Source organism: Rhopalosiphum padi, chromosome 4, assembly GCF_020882245.1.
Source record: "Rhopalosiphum padi isolate XX-2018 chromosome 4, ASM2088224v1, whole genome shotgun sequence".
Classification (NCBI taxonomy): domain Eukaryota; kingdom Metazoa; phylum Arthropoda; class Insecta; order Hemiptera; family Aphididae; genus Rhopalosiphum; species Rhopalosiphum padi.
This window is the reverse complement of record NC_083600.1, coordinates 1,849,462-1,871,383: the sequence shown is the minus strand read 5'-3', so window position 1 is coordinate 1,871,383 and position 21,922 is coordinate 1,849,462. Positions and strand designations below refer to the sequence as shown.

The window sequence follows — 21,922 nt, the reverse complement described above, 5'->3', positions numbered from 1 at the left end:
TAAAATTTAACATGAAATAATTATTTTTAGTGTAAATTGATTTAAATAAATCTAACGGCGTTTTGTATAAATACCGTTGCACGTACTTAAAATAAAACAATAAAAATACTAAACCCGACCGTACCGTACCGCTGATTATCTTTTTTCCTCCTGTGTCATCCTCCACGTTTGTCCTTATTAAAGGATCAAAAGTTGCACAAACATATTTTGTCTTATCTTTAAACCTCGTTATCTGCACCAGGTTTATCTCCATTTGTGATTTATAACACTGCCTGCCACTGTACATAGTAGATGGTAAATAAAACTAGTGCTTCTCAGTCCTGATAGCTATATGTATATTGTTTAATTAAAAAGTAAAAAACTTTAATTAAATCCAACAGGACTGATAATAGGATTTGTGTTCTCACATCGTTCGGTTAAACACGCTACTATGGTAATGATGACTAAAGTAGATTCAACGGAAGTTTCTTTAAGTTTTCATCTATATCATAAAAACAGGCAAAATTTTGTGAACAAATTTATATTATTTTTAATTATATTTAATAGTGTCGATCCATCTGCTTTTAAATATTTTATAAAATAAATGATTATAGAATTTTGAAAAAATTGGGAAAAATACTACGAAACATTTTAATAATTGATAAATCATTCTTTGTCTATTCATTTAATTTATTAGATTTAAAAATACTAGAAAAATTGTATTGAGTTTCAAATAAATATTTTTCCTCATAGTGGTTTTTAAAAATATGACAATTATTTCATTCAAATTAATAAAACATAATTTTGAAAAAATATATGATATACAACGTGCCAATATCTCAGATAATTATCAAATAGTAACTAACAAATGATTATCGTAAACTAACAGATTATTTGAGTTTATTATTTTAAGTAATATTAATTACTATGCACATTAAAAACCCGTTAATATGTAATTCAGAGGACAAGAAAACCAATCCTGTTAAATTGCAAAATTAATCACTTTTCTCGAATTCTAAAAAGGTACTCATACAAAATCGTATACATACTTAAGACAAGTATTGATTTTTATAATAGAAATCATGGTGAACTTAGTGTTACGGGTACCTACAAATTATATTCGAAACAGAGTTGGATATTGTTTCTTCATCCTTAAAATCTCTAATTTAAAAAAAAGTAATTTACCTTGTGAGTTTTTGACCATAATATACAATAACAATTTGTTGGTAAATAACACAATGCGTGTAATTAAAGGCCATTTTCTGTTTTCGTTCACCCCTCTATCTTTCTTGTCTCAGATCGATTTGTACGTACAAACTACAGACGATATATATTTTTTTTCGTATGAGTGTGTATAAAGTTAAAAGCACCGGAACACGAGGGAGGAAGTTATCACTTAAGTATCCTTACATCTCCAGTTCTTCCCCTATATCGGCTATATCTACGGCATCTTCTTTTACCATAAACTTGAAACAAGTAATAACACACTATGCAATGTTTTTGCATCGTTAACAAATTTTAAATGTAGCTTTTCTACTAAAAATTCTTTTTTGTAAATATTACAACACAAATTCACCTATAGGTACCTATCTAACAATAATTTATTCTGCAAGCTTTTATTATACACAATTTTTTTTTCTTTAAAAAAAATAAAGTGTTTGAGATTACACCAGATAAAAGTATAATAATTCATAAAATTGAAAAAAACAATTTATTAAAAAAAAAAACCTATAGGACACTTAATATAATAAGGGGCAATGAAAAACGTATTTAATTTTGTTATCAAAATTAAACAAAAATATTACTTTTCTCTCAAGATTTTTAGATTTTTTGTTACTTAATTACTTTAAACTAATGTATAAAAAGTAGGTAATAAGTTTTCTGAAGTGAATAACTATTTATTTTTATTTTTTTTTTACAAATCCATAGAATTAAAATTAAAATACAGTAGATTCTTATTATGTTGAACGTCGCTCTCTCGAACTTTTTCCTGTTCTTGTTTAGATTCGACATAATGAAAATCTGCTGTAGTTATGAACTTATTATTTACTGTAATTTCAATAAATACTATAATGATACCAGTATCATCATATTTATAATTTATCAATATATCTTATGAAAATTTAAAACAATATCTGAGACTTGAAATTGCAATTGAATATTTATATTTTATATAGTTCTCTTTTATAAACTTTATAAGCTTTATAACTTTGAAAAATATTTTTGTAAGTTTGAAGATTTTATTTAATTAGAAAAATTCTAAAACTACTCTCAAATGTATCCAACTTAGAGAAATAATATTGTATCTAATATCTATTTTAAAATATTTTACTTAAATTAAAAGACTAAAAATTATTAATAAAAAAAGCTAAATGTAATCTGTACATATATTTTATTTTTAACTTTTTATTTTTAACTATTCTGATATCTAATTATATTGTTGTAATAATACCCATATAGGGTACACTAAATTTTAAAACATTAAAATTTAAGATTTTAAATATGATTCAGTATTAAAAAATGTAATATATTCTTATACATAAATAATAGCATACTTATAGTACTGACCTGATTTAAATATTTTAAGTAGGTATTTCATAAAAACAATACAAAATATACATAATATACTTAAGTATGCTTATATCTTTAATCGAAAAAATTCTGAATATTTTTGAATACCTATTATTGCTTAATTGATATACCTTATACAAAAAGGTCGTTGGTTTCTGCAAAAATAAAAATTAAATTTGAATCATTTTAAATATTAAATTGTTTTTGTTTTTAATGTTCAAATTAAACATTATATGTATATATTATATGAAATAAAAAATTATACAAAAAAAAATTCTTTAATGTATGTAGCAACTAGGTAGCAAATATAAATACTGTATCTTGCTATTGTTATTTAGATCAATGTATATTAAATATTAAGACTATCTTTATGTCAAATTATTTAAAACCTCAAAAGTAATATAATACAGCGTAGTAAACTTTTTTTTACAAATATGAGTAAACTTTAAACATAAATATTATTTTATTATTTATAGATGTTAATTCATTTGATTTTAATTAACTGTATTGGTACAATTACCAATAATTATCTAAATAAAGTACCTAAATTAAAATTTAATGAGATTTAATGTTTAAAAGATAATTTTACAATTTATTAATAATCTAAAATTCTACTCTTTTGTTTTTATTTACTATATATGTACCTAATGGTGAAAAAACATAAAAAAAAAACTTTACGCATGACAATACTTAATACAAAAAATATGGAAGAAGAAATTCGACAGGTATTAAATGTTTCTTTATAAAAATAATCCATTTTTGATTTGTATAAACAGCGCTGATAAGTAGTATTCTTTTAAGAATCTACAATCTGTATTTTACTGACACTCCATTACGTTTGTTTATATCCAGCCAAAGAATATCTATAACTTGAAGGTGTTTTCAACTTCTAAAGATGTAAAAGTGTTTACCTGTCCTTAGGGATATGGCAGTTTATTTTACATGCAGAAGTAATTTAATGTAATATAAGGTAAACACAACAAAAAGCCTTTGTACCATTAAGGCTTACTATCAGCCACTTTTATTTTCAATAAAAGCAGACAACAAAAGGCACTATGTAACGTTCAAATCTCCAGGCGTAAATTTGAAAAATTTTACACTCGGTATATTTTGTTTTACAAAATGTATTATATTCTAAAAATTTAACAGTAGATGTATATTATCTATGTATGGAAATATTTTATTTCTCGTAGTTTAGATTGCTTTAATAAAAATTAAGACTTTGAAAACCATACAAAAACAATGGACAATTTAGTAGATACCACTGTAAAGTCATTTATTTATATCTAAATGTATTTTGTTTTTTTTTTTTTTTAAGTAAAACTTATTTTACGTCAAATGAAATGATGATACTAGGATATCTTGATTTTTTTGAACACTTATACGGAAGAATGACTGTACCATTTTTTCTTGTTTCCTTACTTTTTTATGTGGGCTAAAAGTTGCTGATGTTGGGACCGATACATTTTAGTTTTCGTGTAATATTATACAGAGACTATCTTGAAGTTTGTTATCTCTGAAACCTTTCGACTAGAAGGAAAGTAGTGGGGAAAAGTTAAAAAGTTAATATAACAGATGTTCTTGTTCGAGACCCAAGAACTACGTTATTTATAAAGATCGCAAAATTTTTATATAGAAGATTAATGTTGGTTGAAAAAAATAAAAGAAAACGACCAATATTATGAACCCGAGAATAAGATAAATGTGAGAAAACCGGACACCTGGTAGACGACTCTTTGGTATAGCATTGGCCTCGGGTGTTTTATTCGACTTCCGAAAACCCGAAAACCAAACGTAGTCCATGGAAATTTAAACGTTAACCCTTCAGAAAAGTAAATATATATGTGTGTGTTTTCTCCAATATCCAAGCTGCTGTGTATAGATGTATTTTATGATAAATATGATCGTACTGAATGGAAAATGCTAAGTTATTTATACTTGTGTTGTATACAATATAATCTACACGAATAATCATACTGTGTAGATTGGAATTTAAATACCTCATTAAAAATAGTAATATTGAAGCAATAAACGTATTTCTGTTGTAAATAATTAATGTTTATCGTGTATGGGCTGGAAAAATGATTCATTTTTACTTATTACGTTAATCAACAATAAATGTAACATATTTTTTTTTTTTTGTAATTAACAGATTTTTATATTATAAGATATAGAATTTATTCCTTTATGATTTGGAAAAACATTCATCATTCATTAAAAAAAAAATAAAACAACAAAAGGTTAATATTAAATTCTGAAATAAAAAATAATTAACTTAACTTGTCTCTAATTCTCTTATTATAATTTTATAAATAATTTTCCACGCATTGCTGTTTAAAAATAGTTCAACTTTGCTTTTATTAATTTTTATAGGTTATATAGATATATTATACTTATATTTTAAATGCATACAGATTTTTATTGTATCCAAAAGATAAGTGTGTTGCCAATAATTTCGACATCATTCGTCAAATTAATAATATTATATTCACTATATTTTTTACTGTAATATAAGTATAATATACTATAGTTATACAGTAATGAGTATATATATACATATATATATATATATATATATATATATATAGTGTACGTATAATCATCCTACTTGGTATTTTTTCAATGAAACGTCAGTAACCGAAATAATTGTTTTCCTATTCAAAAACTATTAATTAACTCGAAACCTGTAAGTTTATGTAATGTAATAAAATGGAAAGGTATTGGGATTTATCATATTATCGGGATCGACCAATCAGTGATGATACTCTCTCCCTGCACCGACGGCGAACTGGAAATTCATAAAGATGATGAGGATTTTCTAGGATATTCCTATTCATAATGTACGGCAGAAATCTGGCTTCACAGTATCGGAAGGTATAGACGTATAGTATACTTATATATAGTAGGTATAGTCATTGTTGAATTGCCACTGTAATGGATTTCATAGTGCCCCGGGATTTTTATCCACTCGTTTTTCGTCGGACAGCGGGAGAGTGAGATAGAAGGTATATAATAATGAAGACCAAAAAAAAAAAAGTTTCCAATAATATTACGGTAAATTTTTATGTTACGACGCAGGTACACGGAAAACATTTTTCTCTTCCTCCGATAAGTACAACTATTATTACCAGTTTATCCAGAAGGTAATATTATTATTATTTATTATTATTATTATTATTATAGATACGCACCACGCGGAGTTCATTTTATTACACAATGTGATCATGAAAGTGAAACAATGTGTTGTACATGTAACGTATAATAATGCATTGACATGCTGAACTTTAAGCCAGTAATCGTATAAATGAACAGTGTAGAGAACCTACCAACGATTATGTACATTGTACGATCACAATGTTATGAATAAACTTGTAATTATAAGCTATAATTAATACTAAGTATTTAATAATTTCTACGGATCGTAAGCTGATAAAACAACAAAAATAAATAAATAAGAAAAATACAGTAAAACCTTTCTAAAACGGACCCTTTGTAAGACGAAATCCTCCTTATAACGGAAAAAGTCAATAGTCCTAGTTCAAATAGAGTAGTGAAATTGACCCCTTAAAGGCGTAAAACTCTTTGTAGTAGAAAAATGTGTTGGTCCTATAAGCGATTTCGTTATAGAGAAGTTTTATACTGTAATATATTGATATAATTCCTATTATTATTTATTCGTTTACTTATAAAATCAAATTTTTATTTATAAAAAACATATTATGAAGCTAATTAAATAAAATTAACGATAAGTATTTTCTATATTTTGGTCTTCAACTACATACTTTACCTACATACGTGTAATTTGTATTGGATTGTATTTTTTTTTCTTTAAACTTAGAACGATTATTATAATTACATGAATTCTTCTTTCTCCTTATAACTAGGTATATGTTTATAAGTTGAATTATAAACTATAATAGCAGTTATATTTTTATTAGTTATCTAAGTATATTAAGTATAGATATATATTTGTAGCTTATTGTCTATGATACCAGATTTAACAAAATCTAATATACCTATGATATGCCATTCTACCATAAAGTTTACTCGGGTGCTAATAACGGTTAACGTTGGTAACGGAATTTAAAATAGCTGTCGCGAAGTCACCATTATAGCCACGATAATTTTATATTGTGGTCCAAACAGTAATTAAATTTCAATCGCACAAAAGTATTATAAAACAATCTTAAGATTTCCTGACAAGTATACTAATATAACAACTGAAGTGTTATAGGAACCCGGGTGAAATTCTTAAATGTTTTCTGAAATAGAATATTACTTCTTATCGGGTCAATATAATTTAGTTTCAAAACGTGCTTCAAATGCCGACTACTGAGGATGATGGATATAATATATGTATAGACACACTACAGAGCTTACAAATTAGTGATACGGCTACAGTGCACGTCAACCAATATTGAAATATTCTAAACACAATTTTATACGTAGTATATTATATATTTCAATTACTGGGAGCGGTAATATTCAATTTTCAACCAGGATGCCAACGATTTATGTGCTGCGTTTCCAAATTCCATTATACTAAATGAACGGGACATTACTCGTTTTACTGGTTTATGGGGGAAAATAATGTGTACAGTATATATGTACATAAAATTAATATAAATAATATATATTTATCACCATTCAATCATAGAGGTGCAAACAGGGAATGTAAAATATAATTCGAAACTACATCATTGGTTATATTATATTTATTGAAATATTAAATAAAATACAAATTTATAACGCACATTTAATACACGCTTTATGCTTATAAAATCTTGATATTATTTCTCGCTAATATGCAGTCATTTATGGTAAAATATAAAAATATCAACATTAATGATTATTTAAATATGCGATAATATATGTTTATTAAACTTTTGGCAATAGTTATAAAATATAAAATTGTACACTATTTAAGCTATTCGAGTTGCATTATGAGCTACCTTCGAATATTACATCTAAGAATTTTCGTGGTGTTACAATTGCGACCTAGCTCTAGTGTCTTGCTATACCTAACCGTCTTTTAAATCATACTGTAAATCGTCAAACCATTAATTCACCTGATAAGATATTTGAAAGGACTATACCTTATAATATATTGCCCTACCTATTAATAGAATGGGGGACGGGGTGGCCGAGCGGTCTAATTCGTCGGCTGCGGAGCAGCTGGATCCGGTTCGATCCTCGGCCACTGGGCGGCATTTTTCTCCGGGTAAGTCACGGTGTCCGGAGAACAAGTGCTGCCATCCCCCCCACCCCGGGGCATGGCAGAAACCTACGGGTGCCCCATTAAAAATTCTGCCAATCAGGCGCCGGGCTTACTCCCGAACTTACATACGCCATACGAAAAAAAAAAAAAAAATTAATAGAATGGTGGTTGTGTGACTATACTAGGTAGGACCTCAAATTATTATTCAAAAGGTAACATTTTATTAATCCAGAGGTCCATCTTTTCTTATATAGTACACGAGACCTGTCTAAAAGATATTATTAAAATATTTAACAATGAGTAATAAACTCTTTTTTCAATACTATATTGTGTATTCATTTTCCAAAAAGTCAAATTATTGTTATTTGGTATATTATTATTATTATTATTGTTGTTATGGTTATTTAGTTTTATTCCTCTATCGATTATTATTTTGTTTACATATTCAGTAACTATACAGTAGATTCTCAGTAATCCGACAGATATTAGACCAGAGAACTGCTGGATTATCGAAAACGCCGAATTAATGGAGGTTCAAATAAAAACACATTTTTACTTATTGATAAACCTTAGTTTATTTTAACATATACATGATATGTACATATTAATTTATTACTATGTTGAATTAATCTTTTGATGGGAAAAGTCTAAAAAATTATCATTTTTTTGTATGAAATTATGCTTTTAAGACTTTTTCTTGTAGTCGCAAAAATAGTAAAAATAAAATATAGCCGGATTACTGAACATACTGAATCATCGCATAGCCGGATTAACGAGAGTTTATTGTATATACATATTACATTATAAGCATACATTATATAAAAAATACTATAACAATTCCGTGTATTAATAGAGTGTTATTTAATAGTGTAATAGTGTTACCAAATATTTTTCGAATTTAAATAATGGTAAAAAAAAGATTATTATCTAATTATATCATACTATTTGTTTACCCAAATTAGTTTTTATTAAATATTTTGCAACGACAAATGCTCCTATTGATGAGATTTTAAAAGTTTGAAACATCATTTAGGTTCTATACTAAATTCAAAGTATTGAATTGATCACAATATATTAAGAGTAAAGGCTTCAAAACAAAGGGTTATAAGCCTACAGTAATTTAATCGATCCAATCTATAGACGAAAATGGGCAATATATGATGTTTTAGTACCTATAAGCTTATAGGCAATATAGTTAAAAAAAAATAGATATTGTTTATTGAGTTGTATAAAATGATTTAATTTGAAAAATCAGAAATACTATTTATTCAAAACTATGCACTTTCATCGTGGAAGACAAATATATGCCATAAGTCCATATGTATTATGGACAAAAGCTTATATTCAAAACACCAGTGATAATTTACAAACAATATTACGTTCCTGGCCCATTTTTAAATACACAATTCAATGAATAATGCATGCAAGTAATGAGAAGATGTTTTCCCGTCATTTAATTAAAGGGTGGTATCGTTTTATTTATTTTCTGAATGGTATTCAATTAATACATTGTAGTTTAATTGTTAAGGCATTATACTTGAGATATGTACAAGTATAAAAACTCACGAATTAATTCAAAAATAAATATAATATTTTATCATGCATAAATTTAAAAAAAAAAAAAACAATGGTCATCAAAAAAATTGTAAGACATTTTTTTGATTCGGCGCTATTACAGGTTGATGGTGGCCACAGAGAGAATGAAATCACAAAGCGATTTTACGGGGGATTTCGGAAAAAAATGGCATAAAATCATTGTGAATATGACAAACGCTTGTCGTTTAGAATAAATCGTTCAGTAGCGATGAACACACAGAGACGGAGTGTGGGGAAAGGCGTAAATGTGATGGGGTATGGTGGTGGTTGTGAGGTCGTCGAAAGAGAGAAAATGCAAATGCCATAGTCCTTGCTCAAAACCAACAATGATGAACGATGTAGGAATTAGAGCGGTACATTAAACTCATTTGAATACACGAACGGACCTCAACACGGCCAACCATTTATTATACAAACCATTTTCAGACTATTTTTATATTGCTCAGATACTGCGTTAAAAAAATGTGTGTAGAAGAGTAAGAGGAACGGGGAAAATGACGGGGAAAATCCGTTTAAAGGAACATTTTTCAATTTCTTTCCATCCCTTATTACGTCTGTTGACGGTTTATTTACTTTTCTCTTTAACCTAATGGTTTTTTTTATCCAACAAATATTATTCTCACACATAATGACTATAGATAGCGTTATTGTACACATTTTATATAACGTGTGCTATCCCATGAATATTACTTTACATAATTATATAATTGACTGCCTGTCGAGAATCAAGATACAATTATTTAATACTTTTGAGAACAGTCTCTCTAACAACATAATTAAAATCTGTTCAGTGATTTGGCATGATATAATATGGCATAATGTATTGTATGTAATATACTAATATATTGCTATTATACCTATTACGTCCCATTAACTTGTCAATTTTGACTTGTAAATACCGAATTACACTACCTATTTATTGTAATATATTTGTTTGAAATCTAATAAAGGTGTATCAGTTGTTATTTATACTTTAACGTTTTTTCAAATATTATATTAGATATGTGGACTGCGAAATAATATTCTAAATGTATTTTTGTGTTATAATCATAAATATAAAATAATTTATAGTAATATTATACACTTATACTCAAATATAACTACAATTATAGAGCTAACGTAAATTATGTTTTTAATAGGTAGTAAATATAATTATAAAATTAGTAGGTCTTTAGTCTATTATGGCACTTAAACATAAATGTCAATAGTATTTAGTAGGTACAACTTGTCCATAGTTAACCATAGATGTTTTTTATTTTAAAATCTATATTTAATGATTTATTTTTCATAGGCATCACAATATTAAAAGTCTTTATTTATATTATTTGAAAACCATTATTGACGCTGTTGGAATATTTTAAATCGTACAAATTAAATGTCAAAATGGATCCTTTAGTTTTAGCTATAAAATATAATAATAAGTTAAAAAAAACCACATTTATAAATTAGATTGTCTATTAATATTGTTTTTCTTTACACATTCTAATTTTCGTTTATAACTTAAAATTAATAATATAAAAATGTAGCAATTACCTACGTATATATATTTATGTGAAAATAGTATAAATTGTATTTATGTTTGAAATTCCACAAATATTCTATCTATTATCAAATGAACTATATTTGGATATTAATCAATAGTACCTACATTATACTAATTTAATAATCATTGATATTAAATTGATTATAAATCAGAGATTTTTACATTTGTCTTTCTTAAAAAAAAAAAATAAAAATTGTTGAAGACTAACACTTCTTTTTAAAGTTTTTCCAAGTACTTGCGATTTTTCATACCTGAAAGACTACGCAATCACTAGAATCGGGAAACTTTATGTATACACAATGTTCTGTACTTATAACAGCTAGACTCATCGAAGCGTAATAAATAACGTATTTCTCCAACTGAAAAGTTTCTTCCTTTTATTCAACTATATTACAAGGTATAGAATAGTTTTTTTTTTTTTTGTGGAAATATTGTTTACGTGAAGATTTTTTGTTTTAATAATAAAGACTATATATATTATACAAAAATATAAAAATCTGTAGTTGAATTATATTTATATAAAAAAAATTAACAAATTATAATATTTAAGTGTGTTTAAAAATTAAAATTAAATTATAAAAATATATTAAATTGTATATTGGTAAATAATAAAAGAATCTTTTTTTCCAACTCCGGAATTTCATTCACTGAAATACATTCACACTAAATACAAGACGTATGAAAAAAAAAAGAAAATCGAGTATTGAATGTCATAATATGCTAGAATCTCTCAACCCAAACTCATACAACATCCGATCAACTCTTGATTTATTATTAAGAGCAAACATACTCTAGAAGGTATAAAGTACTAATTTTAATATATAATTTGATGGATGTATTATAGATGGCTAATGCACCTACTGTAACAAACTGTTCCTAATTATATTTATAAGTTAAATTGTATCATACAATATTATTAAAGCTGCGAATTTAATACTTAATTTAGAATAAGGAACATTAGTACAAATTCTCTTTGTTTTTTACATTTGATATAATTCAAAATTCATATTATTTTAACTTTCCATACATCACATGGCTCTTGATTTAAAAACTAATTAAATTTATTTTCTTAAAGATATTTATTTTTAATTAAAGAATACAATCATTTTACAACAAAACATAAAATACTGTCATTTAGAAAAGTAAATAGGTAGTAAATCACAATATGCTATAATGAAATACTGATTGGATAATCTAAATAATAATAAAAATAGTTATTTTTATTTACATAATTATATTCAAGTAGGTATATATAAGTGTACGACTATACGAGTAGGTACTTAATATTTAAATTAAAATAATCATACCATATGCATAATGGTCTAACACCTAAATAAAATAAAAAATAAAACACATAACTAAATTTGGGAAGTTAAATAAGTCATAATTAAATATATTTAGTACTTTTAGCACAATCTTGAACTCTAGTATAAAATATAAATATTACAACCGAAAAAAAAATGTGAATCTGTTATTTTTATAAGTGGCTTCAAATTAACCATCAGCTTAATTTTGTTAATTTTTTACAAACATTCACATAACTATTATTCTATATTTTCAGCTAGACTAATAGCTAACTTTAAAGATATAATACACAGGTTATAATCTAGGAAGACGATTCGAGATATATCAAACTTTAATAAAAAAAACTTTAAAAATTATTAATTATAACTAAACTATTGTAATAAAAGACAAAATGAACAATTCTTAGTTTTTTCAAATAACACTTGTACATTTATTGAACAAATTCTTATGAAGATGCAAAAAACTACACTAATGAAATCATTAATGCTAAACAGAAAAATAGTTAAAACAAAAAAAAATATCAAATTAAAATGTGATTATAAAGAAAACTAATAAATGGCGAGACTCCAACATAAAACGAAAAGAATAAATTAGAAATGAAATGGCACCTACTAAATAGATTAAGCTCGGGTCACACCAGGATTACACACGAGTTCTTGATGGCTAAGATAAAGAAGCACTTTTATGTTAATTATTAGAGAGTCACTTAATTTTACTTTCGTTTAAGTAAAACGTCCGTGAAAATTTAAGTAATTTTGGCATCATATTGCAAAAATGAATTTCAAATTGTTGGCATTATTATTAATTATTATAATACATTTTATAAAAATATAATGCATCACCGGTATTAAAAACTTAAAATAAAACATATTTATATTGTACATTTTTAATGGAACATAGCATACAATATATTAGATATTTATATAATAGTTTTTACCTATACCATTTTGGCATTGTTAAAAATAACTTATTAAGGTAAATAATTTGAAAAATTCTGATCATATGATTTTTAAGGTTTTATTTCTATAAGACAAATGACAAACAAAACTGATACATTTGATTTTTAATGTTTTTATACAGATTCGTGTGCGCCCATTAGTAACATTTTAAGGAGGGGAGAAAAATAAAAATAAGTATTAAATTTAAGCCAAATAAAGGTGTAGTGTTATTTCAAAATATAAATATCAAATAATATAATATGCTATTATTTATTAATAATTGTATTGGTAAATACATCATATTATGATAGATAATTAAAAAAAAAAATCAAATCAAATGTATTCGGTGTTATGATTATTATCATTCTTTATTTACGGAAAAAATCCATTTACAAAACAATCTATATGTAAAAATACAGTGTTTAGTATTAAGATTACATTAAAAATTATAGCTAGTACAAATTATATTAAAATTCATAAATATAACAAAAATATAAATATAAATATAAACACGTGGTAAACAATTAATCGATATCAGTAAATAAGAACTACCTACACATTTCTTTTTCGTTGTATGATGTTTAAGTCATTAGGTAAAAATAATACCATATTAATATCTGTGGGGGGGGAATAAAACATACGAGTCATTTCTCCTAACTTATAAAGTAATTAATAATTGTGCAACATGTGTATTCATTAACCATCTATTTTAATTCATATGTAAATAAATAACATTAAATACATTAAATCCAACGTTTACTGCAACCGAGGGTTAGGTAATATAAGCTTACCCTGAAATATTTTACCTAATCATATAACATAATATAATTTACAATGATCGTATGTTAAAGAAACAGTTTTATTAAACATCATTCATTGGATACAATATATTATATACTTAACCTATTTTCAATGAATTTTTTGTATTTAATTAATTAATTGTTTTGGATGTGTTCCTGCAGAGTCTAAACGCACAATATATGGAGTAAGCCGAGTAAGGAACTAAAACTTTTTCCAACAATAGCTGTTATTCCAGATATTTTTTATGAATAAAATATTATTTATATTCCGGAGCCAGCATATTATTGTTTTTGTAATTTCAATACATCGGCGTGTAAGTTGGTATTTACTATTTAGATAGTTCTATCCCGCGCCGTTTTCAGTAGACGCATTTAATATACGGGAATACGAGTATTTCGTTACGAAAACAATAACGTATTAACTACCCGCTAGTTGCTACCCACATGGACACACATAACTACTGTTTTATAGTGACCGACAAAAAATAGCGCATTACAGCAAAATTTGCATTAATTGTGTCAACGGCGTATAGACAAACAATAATAAATGAAATGTGTTATCGGATTTTCAAAACCTACCCCCATAGTATTATAATAACAATATGTAAATACAATATACAATTTTAATATTTAGTTAACGGCAGTAGAGGTATATGAAACCGTTTATTCGTATTTTGTGCAATGAACCTGTGAATAATGTAATTGACTTTGTGCATCATACCATGACGTGCCACCCGGCGCCTAAACCTCGGGAAACGAGCTGTACGTGTCTTTGAACAGGAGGTGATTAAGACTCGTTTACACACAATAATATAATAGGCACTCGCGAACGACGACGTGAAAACGATTGATTAAAAATTGAGATTATACAACATTATTCTCATCGATGTGAAAAACGCAATCACTGTGAGATTGGGAATCCGATGACGGAGACGGACATAGAGAAAACGGCCGCTATTACGGTAAACGGTTGCTATGCCTCCACCGGGCTAATTTCAGCTGAACCAAGCGCATTTTGAACGTCACTGAATTTTTCTGAAAAATAATATTCTAACAAAGGATTTTCAAGCGCGTCTATTTTTTGATTCCATAATGAGGTTTTATAAATCGAAACGGCCACTGCGCCGTACGGCATCCATATAATTTTACACAATAAATAAACGAGTAATCAATAAATAAAAATATTTTATATTGATCATGCCGATCATTTGTTTATTTTGTTTATATATTAATATATTTCTACGATTTGCGACACTTTTATTTGCGTAAAAAATTATGAATAATGAAATTTCACAAGTATAAACAAGTAAAATTTCAATTTTGGTTGTATAGTAAATAATAAATTATATAATTTTAAGTAATAGGACGATATTAAGATCAGGTATAATCGATAATAAAAGAAATTGTGAAGAGATCATTGAGAATAAAGGTAGAAAATGATCAATATATGCGTCAAAACAGATCGCCTAGAGTTATAATCTAGACAATTTATGATACTAGAATATGATTAGACGGAAAATCCTAATAATAAGCCTTTTAAAAGAGCGAGGGAAACGTTTTATGATTATAATTTTTTTACATCATCGGTAATTAGTAATTCAAAAATTTAGAGCTACGTAGGTTATGTAGGTACATCATAATATATGCAGTTAAATTTCGTATAAAAAAAATTTCCATTTTTCGAAAATTTTGCATGTTTTTGCGTCATTATATGCGAGTTTACAAAGTAAAATATAGTTATATTCAATTTGATGGCATTCTAGCGAGAAAATTTTTTAACTATCCTCCATATCACCTTAGTCTGGAAAAACCCTATTTTCGGAGGTTTATGCACTGGTTGGATCTTAAAAGAATGATGCATATCAGTCACTATATTATTAACTGATTTCTTGAAGGAATAAAATCAATTTCATACGTTTTTACAATAACCTAAAATGTATTGTATTTACGTATCAGGTATAATAGTATCATATATAAGTTTAAAAAACTCAAGTAAAACCTATATAAAATAGTCCCCAACACCTTAGTGGCAATTTATTTACAACTCTGCAAAAAAAAACAAACGTAAAATTATATAAAAGTTTTGTCATGAAAGTGCAACATTAAAATCAATGTGTGCCCCTACTTAATAAAAAATTTAAAACACAACACATGGCAATACTAAAGCGGGTATTTTAGTCAACTTTTAAAAATACAAAATTAAAATAAATTATTTAATTGCTTGTCTGAAAATCAGAACATAAAAACAACCTAATCTTTTATACATACAAAGATATTAAAATAACGAATACTGGATCAGCAACGTTATTATTGTAGCCAACAACAGTTTAATCAAGTAGAATGTGAATTCGACAAGTTACAATAGTGCTCCAAATACTGTCGAGAATAAGTTAAGTCTTTAAATTAGGATGCATATTTACTATATATCAACTAAATCTTCTATTGTCAATACGAAATTTAATTATTTTGATAAAGTATAACCGATCAACGTGTTAGTGCAAGGCTTTTTATTATATTATTATTTGTGCAATAATTAAAAATTCGCGTTTTAATGCACCCAAGCCGAATATTAATATTATATTATATCATAGGTTATAAATAAAATATCTGATTAATAAGTAATTAAATATTATAAATTAACAACATTTTACTAGTTCCAACGTACTTTGTCTTCCAATAAATTTAATTAGATCCACCAATCATATACATAGTGACTGGATTAAGATAACTGCAACTAAATAGTATTATATATAACATTTGAATTAACAAATTAAAAGAAAACATACGAATATTCAATCAAAAATTTTATTTTAAGCATAAACAAAATTCAACTTACTTTGTTTATGCTTATAATACTAAATTAAAATTACAGTAATTCCTTGACCTATTTTTTTTTTTTGCTAATACAATATTTTTCAAAACTTTTTTTTAATGCTACTGCTTTAATAGTGCATAGTGTACATAACATACTAAACGATGAAGTATAAATATTTACATATTAATATATCCTATCAATTCTTCCTGTTATCATAGTTATACATATGAAATTGTATTTTATTAGAATAGTTAAAATTTAAATATGGTATAAAATATGTAATAATTTTACATTTTACAAAAGTATGTTATTATATTATATTATTGCCTAGCAAATAATAACATATTGTTGCTGATTTTTTTCTTTTAATTTACTTAAAAATATACCAATTGTATTCCCAAGCTAATAGTTTTGTATGTATTATAATAATATTACCTATATATTAGCTTTTTATAGTAGGTGCATTACAAATACATAATATTGTTATAATGTGTGTACATTATTTTGTTATAAAAATATGAAAATAATAAGAAAAAATATTGTCTAAACATTTTCAAAGTTGTTTGTTGAGTGTATATTACGCAAAATATTAAAACTTAAAAGCAATTTATATATTTTGAAGCTGCTTACATGTTATACATTTCAAAAGAAATTACAAACCATATGCACGTAGAGCAATAACTTGCTAAAGTTTGAATTTATGCTGTACAAATTTACTAAAATAAAATGACTACACCACCTATCAAAACGATGTATTGTTTTTTTATTTAATGGCTATAGTATAATAGTATAAAATAAATGATATCTGTTGGTGTTAATTGTATGATATAAATTCCAACTGAATCAAAATGAATTTATGTTTAATGCTAACATCAAATCCTCGTGTAATAATAACAAACAAATTAAGTTATCGGAATATAATATTTTTAAAGTTTACAACTATTGAATTACGATTACGGATGTTGTACTGTTGCGTATTATATTATAATATATATCATTAATATCTAATCGTACAGCATTGAAATTAATAAAATAGTCAATTAAATGAAAAATTATTATTTTTATCTTATGTGTAGAAAATAAAAACCTATAATAAATGTTCAATAACAAGATCTTTAATGGCGTTTATAAAAAAACTAAGACATTTTGATTTATTACGTATACTAAAATTTAGCAATGTTAATTTTACTTAGCGCTAATTACTGGAAAAAAATTATTATTTTTTTGCATTGCATTGCATTGCAGTATCATTCAAAATTATTATCAATAATATTTTAATTAATAATTGATTGATGGGTAAAATTTAAATTAAAAAAACAAAATATTCACAATTGTGCGATTGGTTGAATAATAATGAGTATATACAACTATTTCAGTATAGTCAGATCGAAAACGAGGTATCACGTATGTTATATTATGAAATCGTAATACTGTGAATCAGTAAAGTGATAATACTTTTTAGTTATGGTTTAATATTTAAATTGGGGTAGGCAGCAATTATTGTAGTTGTATGGTCTTATGAATTCATGATAAATGATAACAATACATTTCCATTGTTATATACCTTGGTGTCCTAGACCAGCGGTTCCCAATTAGTGTGAAGCCACGGACCCCTAGCTATAACTTAAATTGATCCGCGGACCCCTTTTTTGTAAATACTTACTTTTCAATTTTATTTTATTATGAAAATGAGAAATAAATTTATACGATTTATTTTCAATATGATTTAATTTTTAATTTTATAAACATTTTATAAAAATAAAAATAATAAATTTTGAAATATATTTTATTGGTTAATGGAAAGAAAATAATCAGTATGGTTTCACGTTCTGAATTATAGTAATAATAGTGTAATAGTGAAGATAATAATGATATTTATTTCTATGAAATTGCTTATCTATTTTTTTCGCGATAATCGAGTTTCAATAGTCCATAAATACTCGGAATTTTATATTACTACAAAGTTAATAATTTCACTAAAATAAAATAAAAATATTACTACAAAACAACATAACCGCGGACCCCCTAAAACCAACACGCGGACCACCAATTGGGAACCGCTGTCCTAGACGATTGTGTCTAGATGATTCAATTATGTTTTTAAAATTATTAGCAAATATAATGATTCATAACTACTAATATGATAGGTAAAAGTAAAATAAAATAAAAATATTGGTCAGTGAGAGGGTATATTATGATTGTAATTATGATTATAAATAGAGACTTTTTATAAAATAATATTTACATTTTATAGAAATACAGTGAGGTCCACTTAATGTTATCACATTGGTTTAGATCATTTTGATTCTATTAACTGGTTGGTTCTATAAAACATTTTTCTTTATTGATGAGTTTATATTTATATATATATTTTTAAAATTAAATATAAATAAAATACATTTAAAATAAAGTAAAGAAACTATCTATTTTTGATTGTACATGAGAATCTATTAATTTCATTTTCATATTAGCCTGAAATTAAAATCCATGTTCAATTAATATAATATATACATTTTTTCTAATTATTTAAAATTAAATAAATAATAATGTATGTACATTGTACATTGTACCTATACAATTTGAAACAACTGAAAAGTATCGTTATCGCCATATTTTTGAATAGCTCCTTTTAACTTTTCCAAAACAATTCTTGTTTCTTTTTAGTGAAAGTTTGAAATACTTTTAAAACGATAAGAATGTTCTGAAAAATGATTCAATTATTCGGTACTTGGTGATTCTAATAAAAGGTTAATTTACCATTAGTAACATAAGATCTGGTTTAGGATTTTCAATTTTGATTCCAATAAACGGTTGATTCTATACACCGGTGATCACTGATCACATTAAGTGAAACTCACTGTATTTAAATTTTGAAAAAAAAAAATAAACATTTTTAACGGCAGATATTCAAATTAAATGTTTTATAAATTTTTAAGTGCAAATTAATTTGTAAATGTTCATGATTGAGGATAGGTATAGGTACCGAAAAAAAAACATGCTTTAAATAGACTTCTTTAGATATTTTATATTTTTAGTCCCCTCCCACTTACGAGTAGCATAAGAAAAGAAATCAAGTAAAAACAAAATGTGTTGCTCGATGTAATAAAATAATTTGTATCACCACTATCCTGAATACCTGTTCACACCTTTTACGAGAAAGTTTCATAATTTGTGAAGTTTAGCTGATAATAAAAATAATGTTTTTTAAATATCATGATATAACATAATACATTTTTATTACATTTATTAAAATTGATTATCAATAGTCAAAATATCAAAATTAAAGATGTTATACAGTTACACTGTATTCTGCGATGTAAAAAAGTTACAAACATTTTGGGTTGATGTATTAGTTTTCAAATTAAATAAACATTCCTTTAGTTTAAAAAAAATACCCCTACAATTTTTCTGATTATATTGTATCGTGTGTAATTTACTATTTTGTATAGTTTTAATGTAAACTATAGTTGAATATAGATTGTAGAAGCTGTCTAGCATACGGTTGTAACGTATATCTTAATTATACGTTTATTAAACTTATTTTATATTCTTTATTAAAAATTAATGAGAAATATACTAAATATGTTGTTATTAATGTGTTTATTACCACATTTACTCGAATCGAAACCAATTATGTATCGTGAAAATTTCCAGATATATAAACATAGGTGAAAAATTTGAATTTGAAAATTTTAAGAACCATACAGCCCATACAGGTGATTGCATATGAAAAATATTCTTTTGTTTATATTATTCACAAAGCGCTTTTGATGGTACGTACCTGTGGGTTTATCTGGTTGTCCTAGGACTGACGCCGTGACGCAAGTCGCTACCACGACTGCTATGACGGCGGCAAACATTGCGTACTGACAAGCCATGGGGTTAGGGTCACCGTGGACCGGGTTGTCGATTTAGGATGGGCTGTGGAGGCGAGCAGACGACCGGAAGACGAGTGTGCAGACACGTGTGTCGCGGCTATGACGGTTGTACTACCTCCATGACGACACTGCCGGTGCGGGCCCGTCAATGCCGTGTGCCGAACGACGTGTCCCTCGTCCGATTCACGAGGATCGACGGCAACGGTCTCACGGCAATACTCTACACGCGTATCTTCGGTGGCGGCAGCGACGGTGTAACGGACGTATGACTGGACGTCTTTCGGCGGTACGAATCGGCGTTCCGGGCATGTGCGGACGGCACCGGAGTCATCGGAGAACTGGCACGTTGATTTCCCGACCGTGGACGAGAAAACGGATTTCCCGGCATGCGCTTGCGCACACACACGCACGTTGGCGTGAGTCTCGCTTACGTCCGCGCGCGCTAGCAGCTCTCACCCTCTTGCCAGCATACCCCGAGGCCGATCACAGGAGTCACTGCTGCCGTCGATGCCGCTGATAATAATTTAGTCGAAGGGTTTAGCGAATTGTTATTTCGGAAACTTCGTGTTTTTAGCTTTTCGCTGATTAGCAACGCTGCTTATACAGATTTCCTCGACCAAACTCCATCGGTACATTATTATTATTAACACATATTAGGTATATGGTATATCTCTATAAATAAATTACAATAAAAATAGATATAAAATATATTTTCAATATTATGCAGCACATGTTATACCTGAAACATCATATCCGAACCTAACCTTTTGTTATCAAAGGTTGTTATCAACTAAGATTTCCCCTCATCTCTTACGTTGAAAGTTAATACTCATCATACATCGATTACACCCTAGCTATAATATTGTTGCTAAACATATCATCCGTCCTGGTAAATATTATACCCACTCCTTCATTGAAATGTCGTCGTTCAAAATGTCTTCAAACTACTTAAATTATTCTATAATTTACAAAATAATTGAGGGTATAAGCATTACGAAAAAATAAAAGTATCTACACGAAACCGGTTTTTAACAAAATCAATTTTGTTTTTTTTGTTGCTCAAAAATTCATAGATACATAAAACTTTTACCAAATATAAATTTATGTTAACATTTTCTATGTATGATATATATCCAAAATATTTTGGTTTTTCTTTAAGCCATTTATTGCCGTTTAAAATTGTTTATTTTTTTTCCAACAATTTTGATTAAAAACTTTTGTCTTGGTCATAATTCATAAGACTTAAAAATTCAATTCAATTATTTTCATAAAATGGTTT

The 21,922-nt window shown here is 26.6% G+C and overlaps 1 protein-coding gene across 1 annotated transcript in view; it reads right to left on the bottom strand.

The window, feature by feature from the left end:
- LOC132929017 (locomotion-related protein Hikaru genki) overlaps window positions 1-21,002 on the bottom strand; it is a 120,234-nt gene extending 99,232 nt beyond the window's left edge. Inside the window, exon 1 of the mRNA XM_060994040.1 lies at window positions 20,547-21,002. Coding sequence (XP_060850023.1) covers window positions 20,547-20,643 — 97 coding nt within the window. The 5' untranslated portion in view covers window positions 20,644-21,002. The remainder of the gene's footprint in view (window positions 1-20,546) is intronic.
- Window positions 21,003-21,922: the final 920 nt, after the last annotated feature.